This window comes from Colletotrichum aenigma (assembly GCF_013390185.1).
Source record: "Colletotrichum aenigma strain Cg56 chromosome Unknown KSG_Cg56_contig09, whole genome shotgun sequence".
In the NCBI taxonomy this organism is placed as follows: Eukaryota; Fungi; Ascomycota; class Sordariomycetes; order Glomerellales; family Glomerellaceae; genus Colletotrichum; species Colletotrichum aenigma.
The window spans coordinates 444948-461642 of record NW_023500915.1 but is presented as its reverse complement, the minus strand read 5'-3'; the positions used below and the strand labels follow the sequence as shown (position 1 = coordinate 461642).

Sequence of the window (16695 nt, the reverse complement as noted above, 5' to 3'; positions counted from 1 at the left end):
GAAGGAGGGGGAGCTCTCGTGGCTCTAAACTAATGTGTGCGGAGAAGCTGTCCGAGGATCTAGAATCGATCTCACTTCATACCGAGGCAGGCATGCAATGGCCCACACGAGGGCTAATTAGCACTGTTGGTTACATTGGCGGGCGGGCGGCGGCGGCGGCGGCGACCTCGTAAGCCCCTCTGCATTGATTACATAAACAGACACTGTCTCAAGCTTGACCTTGAGTCTGGCCAATCACGCTGTTGCCGACCCTCAAAGTCCAGAGGAGGATGAGAAAAAAAAAAGTACAGCAAAGTTCTGCCACGTCTGACCGCCAGCAATTTTGTGACTCTTCTTAGATACATCTGGTCAACGTACATAGAGCGAAGTATACCTTCGGGATTCCGCGAGCTGTGCGGGGAGAACTAACAACAAGTTCTTTCTTTTCAAAGCTCGACATTCCTCGCCAACCAGTCGCCGACAGTTTCGAGGAAAAAAGACACACACCCTTCTCGCTCATACGCCCGCCACTCCGCCCCCTGCTGCATCTCCTGGCAGTTGACCTCCCCCGGCCTATCAACCCTGGCTACCATCAGGCAGTCTGTCTTTGTGCCCTTGGCGAGGCTATCTTCTCGACTGGGCTTCTTCTCTCCTTCTATGGCTTCCCAGCAGACGCAGGAGGAAGCGGCGGCGGCGGCGCCATCTGCAGCTCCCGTCGCTGTCCCTGCTGCCACCACCACTGCTATTATCGTCCAGCCCCCAAAACCCAAGCCGGCTAAAGCTCCAGAGGCAGACGAGTTGCCTGATGTGATCACAACTCCCGTTGGCGACATGTGGCCGCGGCCTTACTTCTTTGAAGGCGGCTTTCGCCGAGTTGCTCCGTATCACTTCACCTACCGCACCAACGCCAAGCAACGTTGGCGTGGCCGGAAGCTAATCGACATTTACGAAGATGAATTCAGAGACCGCACGGTAGAGTACTATCGTTGGGCAATGGAGACCGGGCGAATTGTCGTCAATGGAAAAGCTGTCGGCCCGGATCACTTGGTTAAGAACGGCGACGTGGTGAACCACACCATTCATCGTCATGAACCCCCTGTCACAGCTGAGCCAATCCGTGTTATTCACGAAGATGATGACATGATTGTTGTCAACAAACCCTCTGGCGTGCCGGTGCACCCTGCTGGAAGATACATGTACAACTCGCTCATCGAGATCATGAAGTCTGAGAGAGGCGAGCACTTTGTGCCTTACCCGTGCCATCGCCTAGACCGCCTCACCAGTGGCCTCATGTTCATCGGGAAAAACCAGCCCGCTGCCGTCCGACTGTCCGACCAGATTGTAGCCCGCACGGTACGCAAGGAATACCTGGCACGTGTAATTGGAAAGTTTCCCGATGGCGACGTTGTCTGCGACCAGCCTGTCCTTCAGATATCCCCGAGACTTGGACTCAACAGAGTTCGTGCCAATGGCAAGTCGGCACGGACCGTCTTCAAGCGTCTTGCATACTACTCGCCCGAAAACCCAAGTGCTACGACGACCACCGAGGATCGACCAAAAACGCCGGAAGAGCTTGAGGCAGAGAAGCATCGACCTTGGCTCAACAAGGAGGGCTATTCAATCGTTCGTTGTCTGCCACTGACAGGCAGGACACACCAGATCCGTGTGCACCTCCAACATCTGGGGCATCCAATCCAGAATGACCCTCTATACGCCAATCAGCGCGTCTGGGGCATCAATCTTGGACAGAACGACAGTGAAGCACTCGAGAACACTGACGAGGACATCATGGCGCGGCTGGAGAGGATGGGAAAGCAAGACGTAGCGGACGCAGTGGCCTATCACGATGAAATGGTGGACCTATACCAAAAGCGAAGGGCGGAAAAGCTGTCGGGCAAGCTCTGCGAGATCTGCGACACTCCTCTGTACACCGACCCGGGCCAGCATGAGCTGTCCTTGTGGCTTCACAGTCTCCAGTACGAGGACGCTGGAGGAGCATGGAGCTATGTCAGCCCGATGCCGGACTGGGCCCTTCCTCCGGAGGGCACCAGCGGGCCTACGGAGGTCGGAGGAGTGGAGGAATTGGTGGAGGTGGTCAAAGATGAGCCTGAAATATGCTGAGCAGTATGCTGCGATGTGCGATTTGCGGTTGCAGCTTTCCATGGTACGAACGAACTCACTGCGGGACCGGACGGACCGATTGACCCCACCGAAATCTTGCATATGATTGACTTTGGACGGCGTGATCATGGAATTGATGGAAATACCCTGTGACTTTGAGTGGGATAGTCATTGAGAAATTGCGACATTCTTTGGTTCTTGCTGTACGATTGCGCGACTACCTACATGAGTTTATGCGCCGCTGGCTGGATACAAAGAGGTGGTCGTAGATACTTGTCTGATAGACTTACGTGCGTCTCGATAGAAATCGATGTTGTACAGGCATTCCGCCTAAGGTACGGAAGTTCCGCACCACGGAATGGCCGCCTGGTGCCCCCAGTCTGCAGCGCCGAAGGATTCGTATGGCAAGGGTGGTTGGACTGCCTGTGAATGGGATCTGCCGCGGCGCCGACACCTCCGCTGACCGTAGGCTCGGAGATGCCAAGAAGCGGACCCTGTTCACCTTTATCTTTTCTTTTTTCACTGTTTATTTTTTGACCCCTTCCTTCCCACCCGCTCCCCCCCATCTTCTCGGAGCGAGATCCGCAATGGCTGAGCAGACTGTTCATTGGTTAGTTGGTGAGAGAAAAGCGGCCCTCGTTGGGCTGCTAGCGCCGTTCCTGAAGATGGAGACCCGAACTAGAAAAAAGACATGGAAGTATTTTGCAGGCAACGGCACCTTGGAGAGGTACTTTTGCTCGTCGGCAGACTGCCGTCTCCCACAATCCATCCACTGGCCTGAGGGACCCGACCCGATCTGAACTGAGCTGACCGCTCCCCGTTCTCCTCCTCCGTTCTCAGCTGCACCTGGCCTGGCACCCCCCACCATCTGTCCGTCCCCCCATCCTCCCCCCATCTCCAAAACTCGAGATGCCCGGCAGAGACCTGGCATTGCGCCGGACCATGCAGCAGGCCCTGCTGGTGCCCCGAAGGTATGGGGCCTTGCCGTCCAGTCCCTCTTGGAGTCCCTGAACTTGAGGGGAACAATAGAGGAGGAAACGAAACATACAAAGACCAGCTTTCTGAGTCAGAAATGACAAAACAGAAATCCAAATGGGATAATGCGCCGAAGGCACGGCATTCAACGGGGGGGGGGGGGGGTACATAACCCCGGACCGGCAGTGCTCAGCCCTCCCCGAAATAACTAAAATGCTCGCTGATTCCGGATGCCCTCTTTGTCGACGCCTTTCGCAGCTCATCGCCGTGGCCGAAACCCTCGTCCTCCATCCAGAATGAACGCCTTATGACATAGCTCGAACCGATCGCCATCCCTGACAATATGTGTGCATCCACGGGGACCCGGGACGATGCGCATCGTACGACCAGAGCGTCGGTACGGATATTCACGATTACGATTACCTTCTGGATCATCCGCCGTGCCGTGGGGGAGACGACCAACAAGCGAACGAGGGACGGGAGCGACAAACAAATCGAGACAAGATTGGATTGGGCCGACCAGCCGAGCGAGCTGGCACAGGCACAGGATGGGATGCTTTATCCCCGCGTGATTGGAGACGGCGACACCCACTGACAGCTGGGAACACTCGCCGGGCACCGTGGTGCCTGGATACTAACACGAAGGAAGCGCAGATCGGAAATGCAAAAACCTCGACGCAGCCCAAATACTCTTGACGTTGGACAAATTTACCGTGCCGCAGAGAGGGCGAAAGGGAGAGCGAGACACGAGCAGGGAGAAGGAGGGCGGCCCCGAACGCCACAATCCCGCCAGTTTGGAAGCGCAGTGAATCACTCTCGGCTCGGCCAAATGCCTGCCTCCTTTTCGCCTCGCCGCCGCTGCCTTCGTCGTCGTCGTCGTCGTCGTCGCCTTATTGCCTCCTACACGCGGCTTCGAACATCACCGAAGAGAACTTGACCCAAAGCCGTGACACCCCCAAGACGATGACAGGCCGAATATGCAGGCGCCCGATGCAATGCAGAACGCACGGAAGCCATGGAACTTCGAGAAGCCCGCCACGTTGTCAGAGAACTGCCGGCGCACTGTCATCCATCACCTGTGCACGCCTCACCTCAGCCCAAAACGCCCAATCTCGAGGGAAACAGATACAAAAAAAACAAAAAAAAAAAAAAAAAAAGGCCAGGAGGAGGGTAAAAACAAGGGACGGAGGCGACATGGCACACGTGTGAAATTCGGCTCACTGCTAGTGTTGACAGCGGCGATCTCACTCTTCCCGCACTGCGCTTCGTTGCCGGGACAGGCATTCAAACACCATCTTGCTTGCATGCTCACCAAACAGGCACCTGCTTCCTTCAACCGAGCGAATGTTTCTGCGAGCGGCAGACCGCCCTCAAGAAATGACAGCTCCGGCAGAAGGACCTCCCGTGAAGCTGAAGTGAGACACGCCGCGGCCTGTGAATACTGCGACAGCATTGGACTGTCGGTCGGCGATCAAGGAGCCGACAGCTAATTACAACCCGCCTACCTGTCGACCGCAGATTTTGCCAAGTGTACTTTTACTTACAGCGGAAGAAGAGGGTGGGAGGCGGCACCAGACAGATAGGGCTAAGGGCGATGCATACCACCCGCCATGAACAAGCATTCCGACGGGCGGAAAAAGCAATCGGAGGGGGGAGAGAGAAAATCACATCGGCAGTTCAGCGGGCGGCTTCACATAGGATTGGACAACCGGAACCAGGTCCGACCATTGGCACGAACTTGACGCCATTCGGCCACACTGACGGCACTATACTCTGGGCCCCATGCTCATCGCCATTCAAGACAGCTCGTTGAATGTCTTGGGAGGCTTTGAAAATTTGCACGCTTTACGTACAACGGATTCCGAGGCTGCCGTTGAGTAGCCCGATTCGCAATGGATTGAAGCAGCGATTACTGAACGATGATGGGCTGGGGAGGTTGGAGGCCGGTCGCGAACTCTAGGCCAGACGTGGTTTGGAATGATAGCTCGGGCGTTCTAGGTGCGGAGACGGAGGCTCGGCCGTTGATGATGAATTGTCATCGCGGCGATGGAGGGAGCGGTAAGTTGTTCCTGGCAATGGCTCCGGTACTGGGCTCGTCGATTGGCATTTCCAATGTTTCTGGCGGGCGGCTAGAAGGCGTCTTGGTGGTTAGCCCGGCCGAGCATGCCATGGCATTGAAACCGCCGCGGCCGCCGTCGATTTCTCCAAGTGTCCCCCGTTGAGATGCTATAAGGCCTCAGAAGGAAACGACGCACCGAGAGGCTTCCTACTACTCGATAGCCCCCCCAGCCATTCCTTCTTGTTGTCCTTGCATGCCTCGTTATGTCGACCGATGTGGTTGATGAGCTAAGGGCCCTTTGGGTAGGGTTCCCGAGAAGTCTAGTCAGCGGCGTACCGGCGGCGGCAGCGGAAATGTTCCACGTTGGCTTGCGACCGGTCTGACTATGGTTTAATCGGTGCATTATATTCCATGACACCACCATCCTTTGAGGCGGCGACGAGGGGGCTTTGCATTCTCACACCACATGGCCAGAAGAACGATCATCCAGCTAATCTCGAGCATGCGGAACAAACGAATTGAGTCGGAGGAGGGCAGTTGAAGCGTGTCCTGCGTGTCTCTCACCCACACCCCCATCCGACACAGCAGGAGGAGGTGGTGGTGGTGGTGGGTGTACTGAGGTGCACAGTAAGGTAAGGTAAGGTAAGGTAAGGTGAGGGAGGGTAGAGCGTTCGTAAGGTGGACTGAGGTAGAGTGAGGCCAGGCACGCTAAGTTCCAGTTCCATAGCACCAGTCGGGCTGGCCGCCGCCGGAGCAGCAGGTGGGAGCAGGTTTCCGTACAGGGGGGGGCTAGGAAGATAGTTCACGGCAGTCGGGTACGTACCGCAAGGGAAAGATCCCAGAAGAGCTTACCTCCACTACCTACCTAGCTTTGCGCGCCTCCATCACCTCACCTCACCTCACCTCACTTCACAGGCTTACAATGTCGAGCGGCCCAGTGGTTCAGCGACGGCAGACAGTGTGCTGCCGCTGCTGTGTGTGTACCGCGTATGTGTGTGTGGTGTGTCCAGTGTCCCCTGGCCGATACACGACCACTTTTTTTGCTGCTGGGCCGCGTATCGGCACCCACGACACTATGTCTCATTCGGCACTAGCGTAAAGTTTATTTTGCAACGGAAAGACGTACTGCCATGGGCTTCTCCACCTTTTCCCACCTCTCTCAAGGGAAGGGCCCAATCGTCTTCACCTCACTTGCGCTCCCCTCAACCAATTTTCTCCTCCAAGCCCTTCAACTTGGTGTGTGTGGGTGTGTGTATGTGCGCGCGAGCGTTCGTGTCTCTGAGCATCTCTTGCGAGAAATTGAGTGCGCAAGAAAGATAGAGAGAGAGGGGAGAGAGAGAGACGACCACCTGGAAACCCCGAAAGTCTCTCTCTTGTTCCTGCACCGCGCATTCATCCCGCACGCCCGCCCGCACATGCGCATGCGCTGATGCCGATGTGTGTTTACAGCGGAAATCCGCCCTCCTCGTGGCGTCCCGCCTGCGCTTGAATGGCTCAATCAATCGACAAGGGCGACACAATGGCCATTTCGTCATATTCCTGACGTCCCCGGTCATCGGAGGGTGTCCGAACATGCAGCTGCGAATGCAGTGCAGCAGGAAGCGCAGCTCAGCGCGGTGCCGTGCCGCGCTGAGAGCCAGAGCCAGAACCAGAACCAGGACCAGAAGCTGGAGCTGGAGCTCTGCCGATGAGCCAGCCATCCAGATTGAGGCTTTGCTGGGGGGAAGGAGCTACGGAGCTACGCCTCATACACCACCACAGCACTACATCGGATGCCGTTCGCTACCAGACCATCTTCAGAGGTCCACGTAGAACAACAGACCGGCCCTCCGGCACCGTCATAACCACACCACAACTTGGACATGGTCTTTTTCCGCTCCGCAATCCGCATCCCGCAACCCTCGATGCAATACGGAGAGCATTTCACGGGGCATCGCCCTACCACCTCGTCTGGTCTGGGCGTTCCATGGGCGCGCAACGAGCCAGGAGCCCATGGGACTTTGGCACACAGGCCACCGTCATGGGTGTAGCTATTCCGAGCAAAAACCGGACCGCGCGCCCCCTGGTCTGGTCCAAGACTCTCTGCTCTGTGCTCCGTTCCCAATTGCATTCCGTCAGATATGGTGGACGGAGGTGGGCTTTGGCCAATGTCCCAGCGATGGACGGTGGTGGGTATTCGCAGCCCTGACTCCTGGCCGGGAGGTTTTAGAGCTGGTGCTGTCTTGTCTGTCCATCCATCTCCTCTTCTTCAACGACTGCTCGTCCGTCCTCATCTCTCGTACACGCCCATGGATAAGGCGGGCATGGCATGGGAAGGCAAGGCAGGGTAATGCGAGGCCAGACCAGGCCACTCCAGGTCAAGCGCGGGAGCAGAGGAGTCGACGTTTGATTTGGTGGTGCGGTGCCTGCTGTTAGTTACACCGTACTTTTCAACGGACCACCACCATACACGGCAAGGCGAGGCAGGCTACCCAGAGAGGCAAGGCCAGGCAAGGCAAAGCAGGCCAGGGCAGCTGGGTACCTTTTCCTGTGGAACAAACCTTGCTTTGCCTTGCCTTTTTGCCTTACGGTTTACGATACAGAGTACCTTACCAACCAGGAGCCGGTTTCCCTTGTCTTCACCATGCTCTTTTGCAACTCTGTTCCAACCCTCTTCGCATTCTCCTCGTCACTTTTCCTAGCCCATCCACTTTGGATTTGGGGTGAAGAGCGGGCATCTCGCGGATAAGCCACCCCACCGGTCGCTCATCTTCCAACTCGGACTCGAACAAGCACAAGGCCACATTCATGGGATAGGCCAGGCCGCGCCCACCCACCTACAGTACCACTGAGCTGTACGATAGCATCATCGAGCTCACTTATACGTGACAACAACGGCAAAAACGCCCGCAGCCTTCTTGTTTTGCTGTTGCGTGTTGCAGGCCTCAGTCCCATCTGAGCTTAAGCTCAGGGTCAGTCGGGTTCAGGTTCAGTCTCACAATATCCGTCTCTCTCCCTCTCTCTCTCGCGAATCGAACCGAACTCGATGTCCAGACTGATAGCTTACGCGCTACGATGCAATGCGATGGCAGAACGTGGTGTCCCATCTCGTTGTCGTTACATAAGACCATTTTCATAATTTTCTTACACCCTCCATCTCTCACTTGCTCTTGCGCGCTCTCTCTCTCTCTTTCTTCCGATTCCCATGTCTTCCTTACCTTGGGTTTGCCTTAGTGGACGCAATACCTCACACTCGCATCTCTTGCATTCTCACGCCCTATCTCGCGCCACGCCCCCCTACCCCCCTCTCTCCCCGAGTCCACTTCCAGACCTCACACCCATCTCTAAGTTTCTCGGGTACGTACTGAGTACGTATCATCTGCGCTATTGTACCCCTGGCTTCGACGTCTTTGCCTGTCCTGGGAGTGCAGGGGACATGGCCCCCCTGACCGTCTTGTCCCCTTCTGTACAGACCCCTGTGCCCCCATCAAACCCCAGCTCATCCTAGATAGATCTGTAGGGTGTTCTCGAAGTGGGTTAGCAATTTGCGCCATGTCTGTGCCTAACATCAACTGTCATGTGCCAAGTTGCGTCTCTTCACCGATACTCGCCCCATCTCGCAGCCAAAAGTACTCGAGTACCGGTGTACTTGCTCTCATTTTCTCTGGCGGTACCGTGCCTAGCTGCCCTACCCTACCTTACCTTAGGACTGGGCTGCTTTAGCCCGGATGCAGCAATCCCCTCGAACCCCTGCTGCAGACCAACCTACCTTGCCTAGCACACCTCTCTCTCTCTCACTCTCTGCTTCTCCGTCTCTATCTCTTTCTGTGGCCCTCACGCGGTATGTACACACTCTACCTAGGTACCTGATCCCTAGTAGACACTCCTCCTCAGCACCAGCAGCCCTTCCCACCCCCCATGTCCCTTCTCCCATGTACGTACCCCTCGTACTCTACTTACCCATCGCTCCCAGCTGCCCTGAAACCTTTGCCGGCGGCACTGGGGGCCCTGTTGCGTCTGCTCTCTGTCGTCAACAGATCTTATAACTCAGATGCTGCTGCCATTTGATTCTCTGCGTTTGATCCCTGCCTCGTAACACGAACAATTCACAACACTCAAACGCTCTCTCCTCTTCATATCTTCCAGAGTATGGCCCATACTGCCGTCGCCAACACTCGAGCAACACCTGTCACCACCACCGTTGTTACACAACACGACGACAAATCCCCCGCCGACATGACGCGATCAGCTTCCGCAGAGCCTTCGAAGCCGGCCAAGCGCAAGGGTACGCAATATCAACCGTCACCAACATTGCCGGCGACCTCGACAGAGACGCACTTGTCTTGTGCTTCTGTCCATGACAATGCGCATCTGCCGTCGTGGTTGCCGCCGCCGCCCTCCTCCCTCTCTCTCACTCTCCCGCACTTGCACCACTCTTCCTCTCTTCCCTCGGCGGGCCTTGCTTTCCTTCAATATCAAGAACCAACATGTTGACTTGACGTTCCTCACCCACAGGCACCAGAAGCGTCTCTACCTTGACGCCGTCTCAGCTGGCGCGCAAGCGTGCCAACGACAGAGAAGCTCAGCGGGCCATCAGAGCCAGGACAAAGGAGCACATCGAGAGACTCGAGCGAGAGCTTGAGGAACTCAAGAGCGAACGCAACCGCGACCAAAGCCAGACCGTTCAGGAGCTCTTGCGCAAGAACAAGGCCCTTGAAGAGGAACTGTTCAAGCTCCGTGAGAGCGTGGGCATTCCTAACGGGCAGTCTTACCCAAACTCAGGTACGGCTGCCGCAGCTGCCTCGTCCTCTGCGTGGGTGTCTCTTGTTCGTGCTGACTCGGCTCCAGTATACGACGACAACCTCAGTTCTATCAGCGGGGCTGTCCCGAGTCCCAGATCTTCACCATTCCCATCAAACGGTGATTACAACGTGATGCAAGAACTCGGCCCCTCGTATGTGCCCATGCCGGATGCGTCAGAGTCATGGGGCCCAGGCATTCCCGTTTCCGTTCCCTCGACCGTTTCTAGTCCGTCATCATCGGCCAACACGGACGAGTACGGCGCAGGCTACATCCCCACGAGCGTCCCCGCGCCGATGATGGACGCCCGTAGCATCCCGTCCAAGATGGAGTACGACGACGTCGACTCTGGTGGGTGTTCTTCCCGCATGCGGTGGTTGGGTCAACGCAATTCTGAGACGCTAACCACTCAGTTTCTAGACGCTGGCTACCCGCACAACCATCATCCCATGGGCCACCAACACGTTCCCATGGCTCATCATCATCAGTCATACCTCCCTCACCAGCAGTCGTGGAATTCGTATCCAACCCCGGTGTACTACCAACAACCGTCGGCCCATTGATCCGCCAGCCAGGCACCACACTCTGGGAGATTCCGACACTCATCGTCCCGCCCACTTGTCGAATCGACCAGCTGTTGGTTGGCTTCATCCAGGATTGCCGCCGACTGTCCCAGCTCAAACCCCTTGACTCGCTCCTCCGGCCTGTCAGGGTCAACATGAAGAATTTCCTCGAATACCATCCTGCTTCACCTACCAACTCACCCCCACGATGCCAGCTAGCCGACCTCGACCGTGCCGCTTCCAACTCTGCCGCGGCTTCCGGTGCCAACCATCCCATGGCCGAGCTCATTACCGCCCTCGTCAATAAGGCCGGCGTGACCAACGTCATTGAACGCCTCGCCGTCTTTGCGGTCATCCAGCGGGCTGTTGCTTGGCTGGTGCATCCGACGCGTGAGGCATACATGGCCATGGTACAAGAGCTCACGCCCAAGCCGATCCAGACGGCCATCCCGCACCCGCAGTGGGTTGACCTGATCCTCTGGGCCCCCCTGCGCACTGCCATCATCGAGCGGCAGGATGCATACGCAAACGAAGAATTTCAGGCCGTTTACTCGTCTAGTCTGAGGCTCATCAACTGGCCGTGCCGACCAATCGATGCCCTTGTCGTCGACCCGCAGTCTGGAGAGATGTGGCTGAGCGACACCTTCACAGCCCACGCCATGCGCGTCGAAAACTGGCGTCTCAATGAGAACTTCGTCAGACGCTACCCTGAACTCCGTGGCTGCGTTGCCGTCGAAGGGTCATAAACAAGGGCGGCCTTGGCGTTGCCCTGGTCATGGCACTACTACATCTACCTGTTCATACTTCCTCTTCCACCCCCCGTCAAACTTCTTGCTTCGTTTCTTGGCTCTCTTCGTTCTGATATCCACCTTGTTGCGGAGTCTCATTTTCAGCTGGAATGGGATGGGACACACTTTTTGCCGGAATGGTCTTTGTAGTAGATAACAAAACACAACGGGTAGGTTCATTGTCGAGGCATTTCAAGGCGGCTGGGGACCACGTCTGATTGGCTGGTTCTGTTTCTTCTCTTCACACTTCTTTTACACAAAAAATACCGGTGTCACGGGGCTCAGGTTGGAGGACTCTTGCGACCGCAAGTTCTTGTTTCTTTTCTTGTTTCGAACTTTGACGATTTTGCTTGTTCGTTGGTTTTTTTTTTTGTTTTTTTTTTTACCCCCGGGAAATTAGGAGAAAGACGGCGCTTTATAGGATTTGGGAGGTCTGTTTTTTTTTTCTTGACATTGTCGTTATCGCAACGGGATATATCACACAACCATTAGGCGGAACTAGACTTTGGGGAGGGGGCGAAAGTTTTACACACATTCTGGGCAGGGATTATAAGAATGTGATCACTGATTTTTATTTATTTTTTCTGATGTTTAACCATAGTAAGTGGATTAGGAAAACTCACCTTGCCACGAGATACGTATAAAAAATCACACAATGAGCAAAGACAAAAGTTTTTTTTTTTCCCCATCTGCCTATCCGTCCTTCAGTTGGCTCAAGGTTCAAAATTCAATCTGGTCCCGCTACAGTGGACGTGGTAATGATGACTACATGAGTTGACGGGTGCAGTCGAGAGAGAGTATGTGACACCAGAGGGTGGGTGGGCAAAGGTGAGAGAGAGCGAAGAAGATGACAACATGGGACCGCCGATCAGTCAAGACATGCTGTCACGCACCAAGGAAGGGGGGTAATTGAGAGAGGACTTGGGAGAGACCAAGACAACTTTGGCTCGATGATTTTCCTGTTACCAACCAACCTCAGACAAACACCCACCCACACATCCATCATCGTACATTGAGTTTTTATGAAGTCGGGTTTAGTTGACGAACCGATCCAGCCGAGAAATGTGCCCCGGTCCTTTCGCTTTGGGGACCCTCCATGACATAGGTTACAAGATCCAAGATCCAAGACTTTCACAAGACCCCTTCTTACATGGGTACAGACACACATAGAGGGAGGCAAGAGACGGACGGGAGGTGCCTTTTCTGGGCCTGGGACCAATCAGAAGAGCTAGATTTGGTTTACTTTATCGTCCGTAGGCAGAGGCAGAGGGAGAGAGAGAGAGAGAGAGAGAGAGAGAGAGAGAGATAGAGATAGAGCCGGGGGGGGAGGGAATGTGAGAGTGTGAGAGAAAGGTAAAAGAACCTGGCACACTCGGGTCGCACACAGCCTTGGCTTGGCGAACAGCAACACCAGACGAGAGAAGGGACCAGCATAGCATCGGCACAGCAGAAATACAAGACCAGACGGGAAGGGAGCTGCCCGGCGGATCGCATTGATTTACCGCGAGGTATTGGATAGGGTAAAAAATAACGAAATGGCAGCACAGAGACGAGGACGCTCGCACACAACGAGAACGACAGGGACCAAGACAAACCGGGGGCCGGGATGAAGAGGCAGCGAGCCAGGCCAGGGGTGAGGCGCCCTTGCCGCATGGTAGACGCACATACCGCGCGCAGCAACAACATCCAAGCCGCCCGCCGCCGCCGCCGCCCAACCGTCCCGTTGCAATGAACATCCGCCTGCCTTGGCCATCAAACATCAATCTCTCTCCGTCTCCTCGCCCCTCTCTTCTCCCCTCCCCAAAGTCTCCCCATCCAGATACGGATAGAGATGAGGGCGTATCCACCCACACTCTGACATGCCTCTCACGCCTTTCTCCCCTCTCGCCAGTAGTTCACCCTCAACCGGGCGCTGCCCCTGCCTTGCCTGCCCGCTGACCTGTTCCCCCCCCTCCCCTCACTGTGATACTGGGAGCAGAAGGTGACAGCATCGTCGGTTCTCGCCCTTGTGCTGTGGTGTTGCTTTGACCTCTTCTCCTCAATCTCACCCAGAAGGGAGGTAGGTAGGTACACTACGGGGCCCAGGGTGCGAGAGAGTTGCCTGTCTGTCGTCCCACGCATTGCTGTGGAGAGGCACATTTCCCTCTGCTGCCCACAACAAGCACGCGCGCACACACAAAGGGTGATGTTCCTGGGAGAGGTACCCTCTTTTCCCGTTCGGTCAATCAACCACTCAATCAATTCTTCAATTCGGTAATCAATTCATCGGGTCCCGAGGACTGAGCAAATCCCGGAAACCCCCAGGGCTGCGGCCATCGCATGCCGTGTACTGTACTTGTTCCCTTTTTTTTTTTTTTTTTTTTTTTCGCTTTGAGCCTTTAAACATGGTCGTAGTTCCGGGGGGCCCAAGTCTGTCTCTCTCAAAAACGGCGCCAAAAAGTCCCCAGCAGCTGGGTAGACCACCACATATACCTTGCCCCTGCAAAGAGCCTCAAATAGCGCGGGCGCGCGAGGCTGCCTGTCATTGTTGATTATGATGACACCTCGCTGTCGGAAATCCCTTAAGCGCATGCTGCTATCTTAAACGATGGATTAGCCGATGGCAAAAGCAAGCAAGCGAGAAGGAATCCCTCCGACTTGGCAGCTGATTTGATGAGAAAAAAAAAAAAAAAAAAAACAGGGCCCGACCAGCTTGTTGCCGTTCGCCGGTGAATGGATTGGGAGGGGGGGATCTGATTGATGGGGAGGGGATGAAGGGGAGCCACAGCTGCTGGAGACTGGGGTGGGTGTGGTTCTTTCTGCTACACTAGAGGTATTCTTATTCTAATTTGAGAGCGATTAAAACATGGGACCGTCAATAGCTGAAGAAAAAGAACGGATCGGACGGCGCGGCGGGTGGTCAGATTGATGGCCCTGCCTCTCTGCTTTCACGATGTTTGGGAACGAGATACATATCGCACAAGGAGGGCCTCGTCGACGCCGATCTGAATACGGGTCATCCCACTGATGCCCCGTCTGTCTGCGCCCTGACTGCCTGCCTGTCTGACTGCCTGCCTGTCTGCCTGCCTGTCACCCCTTGACCGTTGGAGGTGAGGGCGTTTTGGGCTTGGATGTTGAAGGGGGAGAGATGGGAAGGGGATTAAAAAATAAAACGACATGGGATATGCCGTGACGTTGAGTGGGTTCTCTCTCCTCTGCCTTTCAAATGGAACGGCATCCACTCGGGTGGTAAGGACCCGAAGACTTGTTGGACGACTTAAGCCTCTTTCTCAACCCTCTCTCGAACCACATCTGGGCCCTTCCGTATCTGGGCCGGGCGTGTGCTCCTGGGCGCTCCAGTTCTATTGCCTGTCTGTCTCCAATGCAGAATGTGGGTTTGTCCCAAGTAACAGGCCCGTCACCTGTGAAAGATGCAGCGGAGCCCTGGAGAGTGGGAGACAGACACATGCAGTACATACACGCTCGGGGAAGAGAGACAGAGAGAGAGAGAGAGAGAGAGGAGGATAGAGAAGGGCCAAGGTAACTTGGATTGAGTCCAATGTACATAGCACTCAGTAAGGTGGTAACAGCGACAAATTGACCGCCATTTCTGGACTGGCGTGTTTCCGGCCGGGTCCTGTCTACGACCGTTCTGGACATCTGGGGCTGTCGAGGGAGCCACAGCTCTTCTCGTTTGACCTGGGAAAGGTATCATGTATCCTGGGATAGGATAATTGCAACGGTACGGGGAGAATGGGCGTGCGCGCGTGCAGGGGCGGGCGAGTGCGAGCGCTCGTCGTCGTGGGTCGCAGTGGAAGTGAAGGAAATGTAGAGTGGGAGACAAGGAGAGTGCGCGCCCGGAAAATGGGGTCACTGGCAATCAATACAAATTGCTTCAAAGGCCAGCCGTAAAGGGAGGGGAAATTGGGGGGGAATGGGTCCAGTTCGTTGGAGGTCTCGGTTTACCGACCTCTCTCTGCCCCATCCTCTAGGTCTGGGTCTCGTTGGTCTTTTCAAATATGAAGAGCAGCCAGGTCGGGATTTCGAAGAAAAAAAACAGTCAAGCGTGAGTGCAAGTCACGACGCGTTCGAGTGTTTTGCTAGACTGGCCGCAGGTGTGGTGTGTATATATGTGTCTTGCACCAGTTCCAGTTGGCGATCCACCTCTCTCCACAGGTTCTTCTGTCTTGCAGCGATCGTTTGGCCGTCCGACGCCTTGGCCGATCTCGAGCGGCGGACGGAGACGGATGTAGCGTAGCGCATCGGGCCAAGTGGACGGGATGCGATCTGGTGTCTTGGAAGGTCTCAAATCTCTTCGAGACAGGCGCTGGGCCTGGGCTAGACGGGCGGCTAGAGGGTTTCTCAAGCGCATCGACACTGATCAGTGATTCGAGTGAGCCGAGTTCAAGCCGATGGTGTTGCGATCGCTAGCTATCAGAGGACGTCGCAACGCGCAAAGGCGTGCAATATGCTTTCACCCCCTGCCTCCCTTAATCAGACAGTCGCGTTCGAAGATGCGTCAGAGCATCAGTACAAGCCCGATGGACTGTGTGATGGTATAGAGTTTGGAGCGTTCCAAGGCAAGAGTGTTTGAATACGTAAGTGATGTTCACAACGGCGCTAAACATGGATTAGAGACACACAGTCTTAGGTCAAGTGTAAAGTGGGTAGACGAATAGACGAGGAACCTTACTGCGCGCGTTGAGATATGTCTGAGACGACAATACGTACCGTCTCTACCCCAAGGGGCGTCGGCACTGCGCATGCGCTTCGAGGCTCGGCTGGCGGCTTTCTTCGATCGTCCACTCGGGGCCGGGAAAGCTAAGGCCGTCAGGAAGCAAGAGCCCCAAGCCAACGACAACACATGTAGATACTCGCCACAGGGCGAAGAACAGCAAGTGACGGGACAGGCCCGACAACAAGGACAGACAAGGCCAGGTTGGAACCGGGGACGCACCGATGCACTGAGTGAACGGCACCAGGACGCCCCGTGGGCTCGGGAAGAGTGGACGCGGACGGACCATTTGCCCGCCTGCTCTTCCCTACGAGGACGACAGGGTTGGCAGGGTCGACGATGACAGGGTGTGCAGGGTTTCGAGGCGTTTGGCGGTTCTTGTGTTGACAGGTGATTTATTTGGGTTTTCTCGTTTGGGTCTCTCCACGTCGTCAGGGCGTTCTGGGCGTCTGGGCGTGACGAAGGTAGGTACGCAGGCTAACTATTCCAGGTGAGGATAGGATGGGATGGGATGGGATGCAGGAGGAGAGACAAACTTGAGGATATTGCCGGAGGGTTGATGCGTCGCCCACTTTGTCCCGCAGGAGACGGAGGGAAAATGCAACGTCGAGAACCGGGGGAAAGGTTGACCTGACCCGACGATGGTGGAAGGTGGATGGTTGTGGTGGCTCTCTTCTGCGGTGGTTGGAAGTTGGAATGAGCTTTGCCCCGTTTTGG

General features: G+C 55.6%; 2 protein-coding genes across 2 annotated transcripts; both read left to right on the top strand.

The window, feature by feature from the left end:
• Positions 1–636: 636 nt before the first annotated feature.
• Positions 637–2100, top strand: CGCA056_v012859 (Uncharacterized protein; the record flags this gene model as incomplete). The annotated part of the gene is made up of 1 exon (XM_037328103.1): positions 637–2100. The coding sequence occupies one exon, from the start codon at positions 637–639 to the stop codon at positions 2098–2100; it is 1464 nt and encodes a 487-aa protein (XP_037172525.1).
• A 7162-nt stretch (positions 2101–9262) lies between these two features.
• On the top strand, positions 9263–11222 carry CGCA056_v012858 (uncharacterized protein; the record flags this gene model as incomplete). The annotated part of the gene is made up of 4 exons (XM_037328102.1): positions 9263–9398; positions 9629–9895; positions 9962–10264; positions 10402–11222. 4 exons carry the CDS (start codon positions 9263–9265, stop codon positions 11220–11222), a joined length of 1527 nt encoding a protein of 508 aa, XP_037172526.1.
• Between the last annotated feature and the right edge of the window lie 5473 nt (positions 11223–16695).